This window comes from Aspergillus oryzae, chromosome 4, assembly GCF_000184455.2.
Source record: "Aspergillus oryzae RIB40 DNA, chromosome 4".
Taxonomy (NCBI): Eukaryota; Fungi; Ascomycota; class Eurotiomycetes; order Eurotiales; family Aspergillaceae; genus Aspergillus; species Aspergillus oryzae.
The window spans coordinates 745,562-760,723 of record NC_036438.1 but is presented as its reverse complement, the minus strand read 5'-3'; the positions used below and the strand labels follow the sequence as shown (position 1 = coordinate 760,723).

At 47.7% G+C, this 15,162-nt stretch overlaps 3 protein-coding genes across 3 annotated transcripts; 2 read left to right on the top strand and 1 right to left on the bottom strand.

Moving 5' to 3' along the window:
• Window positions 1–813: 813 nt before the first annotated feature.
• On the bottom strand, window positions 814–3,762 carry AO090012000304 (uncharacterized protein; the record flags this gene model as incomplete). The annotated part of the gene is made up of 1 exon (XM_023236416.1): window positions 814–3,762. One exon carries the CDS (start codon window positions 3,760–3,762, stop codon window positions 814–816), a length of 2,949 nt encoding a protein of 982 aa, XP_023091344.1.
• Window positions 3,763–5,150: 1,388 nt separating this feature from the next.
• On the top strand, window positions 5,151–6,118 carry AO090012000303 (ribulose-phosphate 3-epimerase RPE1; the record flags this gene model as incomplete). Its single annotated transcript, XM_023236415.1, has 3 exons — window positions 5,151–5,393; window positions 5,538–5,771; window positions 5,855–6,118. 3 exons carry the CDS (start codon window positions 5,151–5,153, stop codon window positions 6,116–6,118), a joined length of 741 nt encoding a protein of 246 aa, XP_023091343.1.
• A 1,891-nt stretch (window positions 6,119–8,009) lies between these two features.
• On the top strand, window positions 8,010–8,690 carry AO090012000301 (uncharacterized protein; the record flags this gene model as incomplete). Its single annotated transcript, XM_001727289.3, has 1 exon — window positions 8,010–8,690. One exon carries the CDS (start codon window positions 8,010–8,012, stop codon window positions 8,688–8,690), a length of 681 nt encoding a protein of 226 aa, XP_001727341.3.
• Window positions 8,691–15,162: the final 6,472 nt, after the last annotated feature.

Sequence of the window (15,162 nt, the reverse complement as noted above, 5' to 3'; positions counted from 1 at the left end):
TGCGAATGTCATTTTTGAGCTCGATGATCACGGTCTGGTTTGTGAGGGTCTTGAAGAAACTGTATTGCGTTAGAAAAGCTTGGTTCGTTTCGTTTGCTTGATCTGCCAGTCGTGGGCCGGCATACCTGAAGAAGAGCATGGTTGCGGCGGGAAGATGATTGGGGGCGGGGTGTCGTGTTTGAAGGACTATCGCATTGCCTCGTTGGGTATATGTGTGGATGGTAGGTACAATTTCCCTGCACTTCCCAGCGAGCAGCTCAGGATATAACAGTGGGATCGCAAAAGGTGGGGGAGTATAACGCCGTTGAAGTGATGTTGTCAGTCGCAATCTAATCTGCTCCGGTCGGATGTCACGTGAGAGCGCACTGTTGTTGCTCAGCGAGCTTGCTTTGGTGGCTACGCGAAACTCTAGCAATTACCAACCATTGTTACTCAGTGTTCACAATCCGATGGAAGGCCGTCAACAAACGAATAAACTTTCTACATAAGTTTAAAATTACGGGCAACAGGCGTTGTGGCTTTCTATCCTTCCATGGTGTGTTGTTGAAATATAGTTCCACTATGAGCTCTGCTCCTGTATCATGCAGTTGCCCAAGGCGACCAAATGAAGTCATATTCTTGAAAATCCCTCCCGTAAAATGAGCTTCGGAAAAGAGTCTGGAATTTGGGGTCAATCAATCTTGTACATTACATTAATGCTCGCCACCAGGGCGGTATATGGGTATCATAGCTAACTTATATCGTTTCACATACGTGAACCAAACTAAGGACAAGACCAAACAGACATAAAAACAGGTGGTGAAGAGTGAGTCCTTAACTGTCACGGTTCTTTTGAGACCCGTTTGGCTTCTTCTGTCTCGGCTTCATCGCCCAACCGGACAAGCATGTCCAACCAACGCCGTTCTTGCGGCCTTCGTCGAAAACGCTTCCAATTCCCTCTAGCAACCTCCCCTGCTCTCGACCCATCTCAATTTGCAACTTGAGAAGCCATTGTTCCCAAATCCACCCGCCAAACAAACCAGTGACACTCGCAGCATCAGCTGTGCTGCCGACCGGGCCTTGAACCGCTTCACACTCGCTGATGTGGCTCTTGACTCTTGGCTCGGGTGTCTCCCTGGGAACAGCTGAAACTGCAGGCTCATTGCCCATTGGTAAGAACATCCAAGCTCGTTTGATCCGTACAAAACCGCTTTTCTGCAGACGCCCGAGGAAGGTCTTGGTAGGATTTGGGTCGTAGCCCCGCGTCTTGAGGTTGTATGTGAACTCAACCGACGTGGCAGATGCGTAAGGCCCTGCGCGCGATATTTGCGCATCCATGACGAAGAACTCCAGGTATCCCCCTGGCTTGAGGCAGCGACGGCATTCTTTAAGGCAAAGGTCATACTCGTCTTGCTGATCACCGGAGGAACGTTCGCTCTTCAATAAGGCAGGCAGTGAGCGAGTAGAGATCACATCAAACTTGTTGTTAGAGAATGGTAGTTGCCACAGACTTTGAACAGAGATCTGACGGTGGTTCGCGGGCCCCTTGATGCCACGGTTAACCGCTTGATGCTCGGTGAAGACGGTGTAAACCTTGACATTAGGGTAGTCATGTGCAATCTGCCATGCCCACTCACACGAAGCATGGCCCCCAAGGTCCAGAACTCTAATGCGACGTGAGCCTGATCTTTGAGGTTTTGCTGAGACTGACCTCGACTTAGCAAGTCTCCTTAAAGCAGGACTAGCAATCAGGTGACCGCCGTTGAGGTACCGAAGAGCGTCCATTGCCCACAGAGGCTCGCTAATCTGGGTAAGCACTAATTGCTCCTTCTCCAGCATGGAGAACTGTGCCTTTTCCTCCAAGATGGAACCCACAACTGAATCGCGGGGTGCTTGAGAGAATGGACCTCTGTAAGGAGGTCGTTCGGGACGGACTAATTCGTAGTTGCCCAATAAACTATTTGTATGCATATTAGGCAAACCCAGCCGAATGGATTGCACAGCGTCGAAGCGCATGGTTCGGTGCATGAAAGTGTCTATGTCGCTAGCACATCGCCGGATTGACTGGAACCCCCTCCAATAGATCGAATCCTTGCTTGCTAATGCAGAAGGCTGGGAGCTGGGGGCTTCCGGGACTGTCTCATCAAATCGGACGGACTTTTTGGAAACGACCTGAGCTACGGCTTGTGTGACACTTTGCGCGATCGCCATACAGTCTTCTCTTTCGCTTACCGGGGTATTGGCGGGATTTGTTTCACACAGGGCAGCAAGATAGGAAGCTTGTGCTGCGAGCCAGACACTAGTTCGGTCTAAGCTTGCCATGGCCTTCTTTTGCAATTCATCTTCATAGTTCTCATCTCGCTCCTCCGGATTATACATGCCTTGTCTTGCAATCTCATACACACCATCGACGTCGTCACTAACTGGGCTTTCTGCATGTTCTAAATGTGACTCCGGCTCTTCAGATGGGATTCTGATCGCAGTCGGTGGTCCATTTGGATCATACACAGCTGTTAGCTGCTCGTCAGTTGACACTTGGGGACATTCAATGATTTGCTCAACGATTTCTCCTTCGGTCCGGGTGAAGGGTAGATCGTAGAACCTCTCAGCAATGGCAGATGAAGGAATGTTGTTTAATTTGGGGATCGACCAAGTGTGGCGAGCTCTCGGGCCAAGAGAGGCAAAGAAGCCACCAGGAGAAGGTATACTGAGACTACTGAAGCTATATCCAGAGAGATCTGATGCGGGGGTCGCATCGTCAGCACTGCGTGGTCGCTCCGGTGTTTCGATCTGCCACATCTCTTCGTTGCTTTCAGAAGTCTCTGACCAAGGATCCGGGGTCACATCCAGCGGAATGTGTCTCAACATTGCCAACGCATCTTCAGGAAGATGCACGCCTGTGTCAGACGGTGTATCTTCGCGGACAGGGTTGGCAACGACTGGCGATCTCACTTGGTCAGGAATTCGAGGGAAGTTTCCGAGAAACTGCCGCCAATCCTCTTCAGTGTTTTCAATTGCAATTTCAATACTTTGCAAATCTGAGCTTGTCTCTGGATTCTGAAGATCTACATCTTCTTCATCTTCGAGGTCTGGTCGTACAAGAATTTCATGCGGATTCCAGTCATTATCAGGAAGTGACTGGACGTCTGGAGTAGCTGGAGCACTAATGTTGGAGACTTGATCCGATGAGACACTGCCATCCAGCGACGGAGGCGCATGCACAGCCGGCACAGAATGGCCAAGCATTGATAAAGCTGCCGGGGAAACCGGGATCTTGGGGGGCGGCGTTGGGGGAATTGGTGAACTTTTAGGTGCACCCTGAAGAGACGGCCACGTAGTGGACGAAGGAATCGTAAGACTGGGATAGCGATTGCGACTAGTGGGAGAAACCGAATTTCTCGTCGTAGGGGTCGTCATACTTGTTGGGCGAGTGCTAGAGATCGAAGTGCACTCATCACTCATCTCTGATTCCTCGTCGGTCGCATCATACAGATCATCAAATGTTTGCATTTGATTTTGCCATTCTGTATCTGAGCAAGAGGAGGTAGTTCCAGCAGATAAGGGAGACAGCAGACGGTTTAGTCTAGACGCCAGCGCCAGACCACTGGTCTTCAATCTTAACTGTGGCTGAGAAGCATTCTTGTTTGAGACAGCTTCCCGCTGGCGCGGGGTTTCTGAGTATTGCCCCTCGCGAGAATCTTCAATTATGGTATTAAGCCTCGTCCCTCGGGCCTGCCGAGGAGGCGGGCATCTGGCTGTTGCGGAGCGCAATGACTCAGTCATGTTGCCCTATGCGTGGTTCTTCTCTTCTCTCTCGAAAGCGAATGAGGTATTACAACATAAGCCGATGTTGCCCAAAATGAAACGATCTAAGGGTATATTATATCAACTGCGTTCGACACCGATCAACGGGTCCACCAGCGCAAGTAAAGGATACAACGAAGGACGGCCTAGCTCACAGAGCCGAAGGCACAGATGTTCAAAGCTAACAAAAAGGAAAAAGAAAATTAAGGTAAAATGACCACAAAGAAGTAGGTGAAGATCACGATCGATCCGTGGCGCATGGCTCTGATAAATACACCCAGGTCTGAGGGAGAAGAGGGGAAAATCTGGAGACGCCGTCTACACCAACCATCATCTGTGCAGAAACTACTGCAACATTGCGCACAAGCCCGGGATCCTTGGAAATAGACATTTCAGAGAGGCTACCATTGGTTGCTGTAAAGGCGGCGCTTCGCTCCTGAAGGACTTTCAGCACTCTGAGAGGCACAACAGAAGTGACATCCAGCACGCTGGACAGATATCACACCAATAGGTGGGGGGCGCATGCAGAGAACGGCTCTCGACGAATAATGCTTTGTGACTGGAAGTTAAGGTGAGTGTGATTGGTGAACGACAAGCGCCGGGCGATCTATCTTTAGAACTTCTGTCGAGGGGTGTTCTGATTTATCAGTAGATCGTGCCTTCCCCACCCAACGTTATTTTGGAAAGGCGGTTAATTAATGACGGTTAGGTAGCAAGTATGGTTGTCGAACATTGTCTTCATCACCAGTCAGTCTCTCTGGAAAGACAAAAGTGGTCATTCCGTTCCCAACCAGCCAAAAACTGGTTGACCAAGGATATACGACGAGGTCAGCCGACCAGTTCATCGGAAATTGGGCCGCCGGAGGTGAACAGGCACTAATTTAGGTCAATGTTGAGTCAAGTCGAGAGATTACCAATGAAGCAGCGGCCAAAGTGGTCGACAGCATTTCTATGGCGGGAAGCCGGTTCCCGTGATCCTGTTCAGGCCCGAGTCTCGACCTCCGTTCAGGCATCGAGGCTCCCCCTAATGCACCCCCACGTGAAAGTCTTGGCCCTAGCCCTTATCATCAGTATCCAACTTGCCCGATTTGGCTGTTCGGAGTGACGTCGACCGGTAAATGGCGGTGATATCAATGGCCGGTGATTAATTTTTTTTATGGGAATTTTCCTGCCTTCTGATGGAGTACACATATCCACTCTTTCCCCATACCTGTGCTGTTCACACAGTCCTTTCCGGATACAGGTATATAACCCGTCTTCTCTCCCCATCGTCCCCTGAAGCTTATCCTTTCCATTGACCATCGCCCCGCCATACCCGTCAATTGCTTCCTTTCCTTCATACAAGCTCCTAAGACATACCAGACATCATGTCCCCGCCAGCGATCATTGCCCCATCCATCCTGAGCGCGGATTTCGCGTCTCTGGGAAGCGAATGCTCGACGAAGATGGCCCAGGGATCAGACTGGCTCCATGTCGACATCATGGACGGTCACTTCGTCCCTAATATCACCTTCGGAGCTCCCGTGGTCACCAAGATCCGGTCTCACGTTGACCGTCCAACTCAGCCCCATGGCCGGGGCACCTTTGACTGTCATATGATGATCATGGAGGTGAGAGATATCTGCTCCTGAAGCTTCAGCAACCCACGCCGTTTTCGCGCAACACCTTTTAAGCTTTCCTATCATTCCGTGCCACTTCGAGGAACGACCGGCTGATCGTCCCGTGTTTATATCTAGCCACATAAATGGGTCAAGGAGTTCAAGAACGCCGGATGCGACCTCTACTGTTTCCACTACGAAGCCGCCGTGGCTTCCGTCGCAGCTACCGAGCCTGCCGACTCAACAACCACTCGCAAGACGAGCCCAAAGGAATTAATCCGTTATATCCACGAGGAGGGCATGCAAGCCGGTATTGCTATCAAGCCAGACACACCGGTCGACGTACTGTGGGAGATTCTCGAGAGCAAAGACGAGAAAGAACGCCCAGATGTAAGTGACATCATTCTTACATAAAAGAAACCCTCTCAACATCCTCCGTGGTTTGATACATACTAAACGGTCCTTCTCCGCAGATGGTCCTCGTCATGACCGTGTACCCCGGCTTTGGTGGCCAGAAATTCATGGCCTCTGAGCTGCCCAAGGTCCAGGCTCTCCGTGAGCGATACCCTAATTTGAACATCGAGGTTGATGGCGGACTGGGGCTCGGGACGGTGGACCAGGCCGCTGAAGCAGGAGCCAATGTGATTGTCGCTGGTTCGGCAGTTTTTGGCGCCCAAGATCCTGCCGACGTCATCGCAAAGCTTCGCGAAGCTGTTAACAAACGCCAAAAGCTCTAAAAAGTATTTTTTCTTACTACATATTCCATGTGACACGATATTTTATTCGCGCATAGCCCGTAATCGTTACCTTTCTTTTCCTTTTTTTTTTTCTTGAATTTTCTTTTCTTCCGTTTTTCCCCCGACTTTTTTCTCACTTTGGGGTTTTCCATCGATCCCACTTTTCGTCTTGGCTTTAGACCATGTGATGGTTTAAAAGGTGGGCAGGGGTTGATATACGGTACTATCTAGTACATCGGGTATGGAGAATGTATCTAGAAAAGAATTGCATAGACTAGTCAACAAGCCGTAATCATATAAAAATATAAATATATTTAAAATATTTCTATCATTATTAAGTAATCTACTATATACGTAGTTTAGATGATTTAGTCTAGCTATCTAACAATTTGATGACTTGACTATATTCATTGGAGTGCATAGAGCATAGCCTTAACCCAGTCAAGTATCTAATAAAGGGCCTCCGATCAACAATCTATCGTAGAATAGCGATTCTCTATGCATAATGTGCCGATATTTTGGTAGAACGAACTCATGCCCGCAATATCCTGTACCTTCTTTATGTTGGCAAATGATTAAAACCTTTTCTAAATTCTTGCAGTAATTCTATTAGAAGAACAGAAAATATCAAATGAAAGGACTAAAGAATCAATCTGAAACAGGCGACAAGAATACGAAACAGTCTTTTGCAACTTGCAATTCACGCTCAATCTGAGGTCTACGTAGTTGATGAGGGATGGCTAGTATAGGGGACTACGAAAGCTTTATAGCTCTGAGGGTACTATACATGAAGTATCATGTTTGACAACCGCTTGGGATTTGGAAACATAGAGAAACTGAATAGTATCGTTGTGACGGATCCGGGCTCATGTTTTTCAAACTTGATATATATTTCCAAGTAAATTGTACAAACGACATCAAAACTCTATCAGTCAACCGTTATCCAGCACTTGAAGCTTCGGAATACTTTCCCACAAGGTTATAATTAACACAAGCCATTTCTTCTAAAGTGACCTCAAAGCACCCTTGAGAACTTGGTTTCTGGAAGTGGGAAAAGACCCAGCTGACGTCAGGTTGCCACTTTGGGGCCCATTTCCTCCCAAAAGGCGGAGAGAGTGACTGGGAGCAAAGCACACTGACATAAGAAGGCTACTGATCTTTAAATAATAACTATACCCCATACTCCAACCTATTCTCTTTGTGTTCCCTCTTCTTTTCCGTGCTAGTCAGTGGATGAGAGTTATATCAGCTTGAATATTTCCATATCCGGCAGCTCGCCTACACGTGACTTCGCGTGGGCGGTCAACAGCCACGTCATAATCCAGTGCAGAAAACGAGTCCAATTTATTTGGGGGGCTTCTTGGAGAAAGAAGAGAAACACTGGTGGAACGTGCTTCCCCCCATGCCACTTTTTATCGTCCCCCCTGAATGATTATCACCATCTCCTCAGTATATCGTGAGCAACCTTAGCCCTTCGATCTAGAGGGCACTTTCCTTCTTCTTTACTTTTCGGATTACACTTCGCCATGTCCGATTCGACCCTTTATCTTTACACCTCCCTTACTGCGGGGTCGTCCCATATCGTCACCGCCACTGCACGATTGGAGACTATCCTCAAGGCCAACAAACTCCCTTTCCGCGCAATTGATGTAGCCACCGATGACGCCGCCCGGAAGCTCTGGGGTCGTCGCTCCAAGGGTAAAAAGTTGCCGGGTCTGGTGAAGTTTGGCACAGTCGTCGGGGTAGGTGGTTTTTGTTCCCCTTTGCCCCTCTTTTCTTATATAGGCTAGTTACCGGGGATGATAAATGACGACCAGATATGGCTGACGATGTTGGAACGCTACAGGACCTGGAAGAGATTGAAGAATGGAACGAGTATGGCGAGCTGAGAATGCAGGTCAACAGCGTCGAAGATTTTGGTGATAGTATTCCTGCTACGAGCATCGTGACCACCCAGCCTGAGTCTGCTGTATCGACCCCCGCCTCAGAACCTTCGGTACCAAAGCAGAGTACTATCAAGATCCAGAACCCGCCCGCAAAAGAATCTCAGAAAGACGACTCCATCACGGTCGCTCTGCGCCAGGCTGGTGAGGAGGCCGCCGCCAAAGCCAAAGAAAGCAAGGCCGAGAAGGCAACTCCAGCTGCTGAGCAGAAGCAGCCCCTCCCTCCAGCCGTCGAAGAGAAAAAGGAAGGAGGCGCAGACAGTGTACGTCGGAAATCATCGGTTGCTCCCGAGATCGTTGAGGGGGCCAACCCAAAGCGGCCACCTCTGGTGCCAGAGGTTGCCGCGGTGTCCTCTGCCAATTTTCATGCTGATAATGCCGAAGCACTAGGATTAGTTGAGCATCATCGTGGCTCCATCGTTTCTGCCACGTCCCCGGAGGAAAAAGCGAAGGTCGCTCAGGATATCCGTAAGTCGATTTCCGGCGGTCATGCAGAGATGCTGGAGTCGTTGCGCGACGACCAGGCGCAGAAAGCTGGTCAGGAGGAAACCATTGATGAAGAGTCAGAAAGTGGCGAGGCTGTCGAGGATGCTATGAATCGAAAGGCAAAGAAACCAGGTTCTAGTTGAACGGCCCATGATAGGTCTTCGTTGAACTGCCGCTGATTGCTTTATGATACGATGGACACGCCCGGTATTACTTCTATAAGCCCTCTTCTTTCTGCTTTCTTTTTTATTTTCTACTACCCTGTAAAGATACCAGCGCATTGATATCAGTCATTTTTAATCCAACAATTGTAAATTTCAACGATCTGTATAGTCCTTGTTCATCATTTAGCCGTATCTAGTATATTATCTACTATCTATCTACTATCTACTATATTATATGAAAACTACCCTCTTGGCATTGTGCAGATGTACTTACATTCACACCCATTCTGACTTCTACACCAAAGGCCTCCTTTATGTGACTAAGATTTGTTTTTCTTCTAATACGCGTCCTGTATCTCCCCTAGTGGTTTATACTTATCTGCCTAGGTGCTTGATTTGCTTGGATTGCCTCACCTATCTACTAACCTACCTACTAACCTGCCTACTGACCTGTCTACTGACCTGCCTACTGATCCTTCTATTAACCTGTCTACTAATCTGCCTACTAATCTGTCTACTAATCTGTCTAGGTGCTTGAACTGCCTGAACTGCCTGAACTGCCTGAACTGCCTGAACTATATACCGATATACCTAGGTGGTTGAATCACTAGATCTACCTGATATACCTAGTCTAGGTAGGTAGTTAGAATATTAGATCTGTCTGATATATCTATACGGGTGCTTTACATCCTTAACAGCTTACTGAGGTTTCTAAGTTATAGCCGTGTATAGTATGGAGACTATTGATTTTAGTGTATAGCACCCCAGATAGTAGACAATAGAAGCTGAGTTTAAACTGTTAAGTATTGACTAAAGATGATTGCGCTGTATTCCCTGCTGAGAAAATGTATAGTGGAGGTAATATAGAAGCAAAGATAAGAAGGGATTACTATATCTGATTATGTGTAGCGTAGATCTATAGTGGTCACATAATATACAGTGCCCATGATCCGTGTTGGGAAGAAAGTAGCTCCTGGTCGTAAATGATGGTGATACTTGTGGTTGGATATCGAGACACCATTAGTTTTTTCTAATCTAGCGAAGTCTGTCTTGATTGTATTGAGGTTGTTGAAACTTTCGACAATAGAACTCTTATTCCCCTCTCGATGAAGAACGCAGCGGAATGTGATGACTACTTTATTAACTAAATGTAGAAGGAGTTCACTGCTGGGAAGTTGACGGTAAGTTATTTGTGTATACTTATAGATAACACTCATGAGTACTGCTATATTTGTTTGGTTGTTGGGTTGCTCATGATACTAGGATATTGTTATATCGAAGCACTGCGTGTCTGTATCTTCTATGTTTGATTATGAGAAATAGACTATAAATGGATATGAAAAAATAGCGACAAGGGGTGAAAGGAGGCAGCAAATGGAGACAAAGAAACGATTAGGCTTGTGGAAGTACCCGAATACTATTGTATCTAGTCGCAAGCCTTAGACAAACTATCTAAGTAGGTAACAAGAGACAGGAAATGGGACTTATTCCCATTCGGATTATACCCAACGTCTTTAATTGACTGAAGGTATTTCAATGAAATCTTCAAGTGGAAGACAGCTCCCTACCACTAATAGTACCTCAACCGACGAGAAATTAAGGCGCTTCGTATAGTATACTCCGTACTGCTCTGCGAGTAGTCGAATACCACATTGGAGAAAATGGTTGTTGGCACGATGCCACGAACTAAGCTAGCTGTACAAGCTTCAGCTGCCTTGCACTGTGGTTCATCATCTGCTGTGGATGATCTTCGCTATTAGATTTGCTAGCATGGCTGACGGACGCCATATAGTGTGATTCAAAATAGGGGTAGTTGACTATGATCATTCTCGGAGCCGACAAATGAGTCGGGTTGATCCACACGACACAGAAGGAAAGTGCAATACGAGCTCATGTGAAGGTGTCTACTTTGCACTTGGTCACATAGTCCCAACTTGGTTTTCTGGTACACTCGCAATCCGAAGTTTAGACTGGTGACTATTCAAGAGGTAATCTCCGAGTACGCTAAATTTAGGAGACAGCCGTTAAATTCCCAAATGGGTAACGGGTTTGAAACTCGAAAGTGTTGAACGGTTCGCGGAGAAATTTCGGGCCCTAGTCTAGTAATTAACGTCCTGACCTTTTCAGACACTGATTACATGATTTGCTGTCATTAATTTCCTGTGAGATTATCGTGGCCCTAAAGGAGTTGGTAGGGTGTTTTGGCAAGAAACAAAGTTTATAATGATCCGAAAGAAGGTTTTCTGAATATTAAGGGTTCTGAGGGAATGTGGTTCTGAATATCATGATTCAAGAACACTAGTTAAGAAATGATGTAATCTCGGCCGTGCCGTTGAGCAAGACGGATTAGGCAAGCAGATACGGAGTACTTGGTGACCTGCAAATTCAACCGACTGAGGTTGTGACTTGACCTTCTGTCGGTCCTCGCACATGATCTGCGGGGTCATGATTCGGGTATTTTGTACGATCAATAACGACAAGTTATGGCGATAATACTATCTTTGGATATCTTTCGCATTTCTGCCTACCTGGCATGATTTCTACGCCCCTCTTCTGAACTTTTTACCGGACTCTCCCTTTTCATCTCCAAGCAGTGGCTGAATGCTGCAATTGTGTCGCTTCTGATGTCAGGCCACAGGGCTGGCAATCTGACAAGAGGATGTTCCGTAGACAACCGATCAATCTAGGTTTTGGCATAAGGCCTGAGCGCACCCTATCATTCTATTCCATTAATAAACCAAGGCATACGTGATCAAACGCGATCCCTCCGATTTCTGAAACCCTGTCCAGCCCAAGGCTTTCTCTCCGCTCGGAGAAGTCTCAAGGCTGCCAACATGGGATGGACGCGTCATCGACAGATATTCTGTTTAGAGAACTGTAGGAGTTATGGCTGAACTATCCTGTGCCTTACCAGAACCAAAAGAACAAGATAAACCTGGCGCAGTGGAAGTGGCTGGCAGAGGCGCTCGCCCGAGATACCCAAGTGCAAGGGAGCAGATTTCCAAATGTGGCCATGAGCATTGAGGTGAGAAAAGCTGTGCCACTTGAAACGGGCAGGCTTGCGTCTCGGAACCTTAACGAAGCTGCTAGGCATGAAGGTGGCTCTATCAGAGCGTGTAGTATGTATCCGACATGGTGGTCAGCATGGGGCGTTGCAGAGCCTGGCCAGGCACAGATAATCTTTTGCATCGATTCTCGAGAGCTCTTGCGTTCGAGCTGTTCTCACACGCATACGGAGTCTGAATCCGATGTTTGAGCAGCCTTTGACTCACTCGTTGTCTGCAGGGATTAGAGTAAGGCAGATACTGGTATTGGGCACTGGAGAATGATTTGTTGTCGTAGGTTCAGCTTTCTGGGGGGATGATGGTACTACCACCTGCGTTCTTGTTTGGGTCGATCGATATCCGAGCGTTTGCGCATTGTCTGGAGATTGTCCTGCGCACTGATTGCCTCTAGATTATTGTACAATTCATTCACTCAGGTAGGTCTATCGACCCCGTCATATGGATCTAGGTTCCACCAATGAGTACAGAATACGAAGTCAGATCACACTGCACCTCTTTAGCTCATGAACCAACACCAGAAGCACCTAATTGCATCAGGCATTCGGATATGTATGTCATTTACTGCTACTATGTTCTTCGACGGAGTGCAACCTCGGATTCTCCAAAGTGGAGTGCGTCATGACATAGTACGCTTTGGGTCTCCATCTATCGTCTTGTATACACCTCCGCAAACAGATTCGAAGAAGATTCCTTGTGCTTCGCTCTTGACTGCCTACGCGGGACAGTCCAGGTTTGGTAACTGCCTGTGTAGGTGTAGATGCATAAAATCACAGATAGTGAATATTAGTGTACCAACGCTCAGAGATCCTGGCCCTATCATTCGACTGCGACAGGGACAGACGGCGATCCCTGGGTTCCACTAGAGCCACGTCGATCGTCTATTTGTCAGATGAAAGGATTTTTCTCCCTTCGAGGGCACGCTCCGACATTTCTGGAAGGACGAATAGCGCTGGAGGGGCTATTGTTGCGATATTGTGATTAGGTATGTATTGGACAGCATACCACCATGAGATTTGTTTGTACCTTACATGTTTCCCCCCTCCCTTCTCTCGCAGTTGTTGTTAGGCGATTGGGCTGTTACGAATGTATTGGATGATGGTATCTTGGCTATCAATCTACTGGATAGGGACGACTAGTAATCAGTAAGAGGGAGAGTCGGGTTACCGGAGAATAATCAGATTTTGTTCTCACTGTGAAAATTCATCCGGTAGGATCCCCACTTCTGTCGCAGTGACCCGATCATTCAGGGTACTACTCACATATTGACAAGCTTGAAAGGCAAAAACTCATTAAACGTGGTGGAGTCGTAAATAAGAGGCTGCCGCGGTTTTCTCGAATATTTCGTCATAGAGGGGTAGACGTTTCTAAAGCCGGTGAACAGCAATTCAGGTACAGATCTGGTCCGAGTGCCCTTAGACTCCTTCTAGACTGAACTGAGTCCGACGGTATGAATAATGAGGAGAGTTTACATGGCTGAGGAACAAACGAAAGCCGAATCGGGTATGTGAAGGGGACTGAGTCACACTTTTTGGGACATAGTATTGGCTACTAAGAATGGATATACCAAGACTCAAAAAAGCGGTGACTTAGGCTGTGGATTGGCGGTGGATGTCGGATTTTCTACAGATGAAACAACGGCGGGCTGGGGTTTTTCCCTGACCGCTGGAATCGCAGCGACCACTGCATGATCGTGGGAGGGGCATACTTGAAACTGCATCGGTTTAGTCATTATCGTGGTTGGGTATAGGTAATGAGTCTGATGATGAGCATGATGATAATGATGAGGATAGCGAAGCCTATGGTATCTAGCAGCCCGCAGTACTTACTACTACTACGTACTCCACTTTCAACAGTGTTGTTGTTGTTGTTTTTCACCCGCGACTGCCGTGACCTGCCTAAGGACCTGGTTGGCACCCGTTATCACGTGATACACGTGATCTGATCATTTACCCTGTTGGGCAGTCGGAGGAGCCCCACTCTGTCCCTCGCCAAATGATCGATCGTTCGTTTGTCGATAGTTTCGAGATCGTCCGGTCACCGTAGACAATAGAGGCGGAGCCATCGCAGAACTCAGAAGCCGAAAGAAGAACGAAAATACCCCTTCGAGGAGAGGAAAATAAGGGGAACTCAGATTACGTATGTACGTACAGTAAACCCGCAGATTCTATAGGGAACCTTTGGAACCTCCCGCACGCGTACCATGGTAATGTTCAACTCCGGGGAGTAGGTTACTATCACTGCGAACTATTGTTGAGTAATGGCTATACAACTTGGGAACCTTTACGACTCAGCCTACAAAGCATACTAAAAAAAAACATCTTCTGGCGCTCAAGCCAGAGCGTGGCGCGTATCTGTTGCTATCCAAATCCTGATTGCACGGATTGGTCTTCCGGAAGATAGAGCCCAATATTCCGTTTTGTAGCGGGAACACTCCTATACTCCCAGACTATACCTTGATCTTGTAAATGCGACAAACGGTTTAGAGCTGATAAAGGTCGGGTTCTTCATTCCCACGATAATGGTGGGTTTAACGTTGAAGTTGGCTGTCCCATAATCGGTTCACCATGAACTGATAGTGAAAGAGCGACTGGCCCAACAAGGACACCTCATTGATTAGGGATGGGGACGAGGGAGCCAAAATAGGTGTAAGCTAAACGACGTGGCAGACGTCGAGTCGATGGGGGAAATTTAGCTGAGACCCGAATGGGCTGTACGTCACAATAGAGGCAGCGACGAGGACGACTAACAGGGCCTAAAAATCAAGAGATGTGGGTGTGAGGAGCAGTTGGTCAAGTTGTACAGCGAACGGAGCGCTGCGTCTCATGGACTTTTCCACCAGCCTGCCGATAATAGGGTATCTTGGGGTACGTAACACTGGTACCGGATGTTCCAAAGGCTTTCCCGCTGTAGGCGCCTTTAGGGAGGTAACGGGAATACTGACTGGAACCCCATCACCCTCTCTCTCCGTACTTAGTACTACGACGGACGGAGCAATGCTCACGCTTAACCCAACTGGTCTAGGGTACTAACCTGGACTGACTGACCTTAGTCCAGAGTGGGTTAGGTAGTCTATCCTACGGCCTAACCTTCTATGGGATGTACTAATAAAAGTAGTCCTGATGACTGATCATCCAACACATCCTACTTATCTGTTCTCTTTCTGGACCGGCTGCGCATCAACGCAATCCGTTTCGCTGCCTCACTTCTCTGACTCGTTATCCGTCTAAGCCATGGAGGTATCTTACTTGTCCCATGATAACCGTCCGTCTGGTCTGAGAGATTCAAGCTGCGTTTGACCAGTCAGCGTGTTACCCTCCCCTTTTCTCTTTTCCGGGCAAACTTCTGGGTTTCTTTACGCTAACGCGGTTTTAGTTAGTTTACTGACG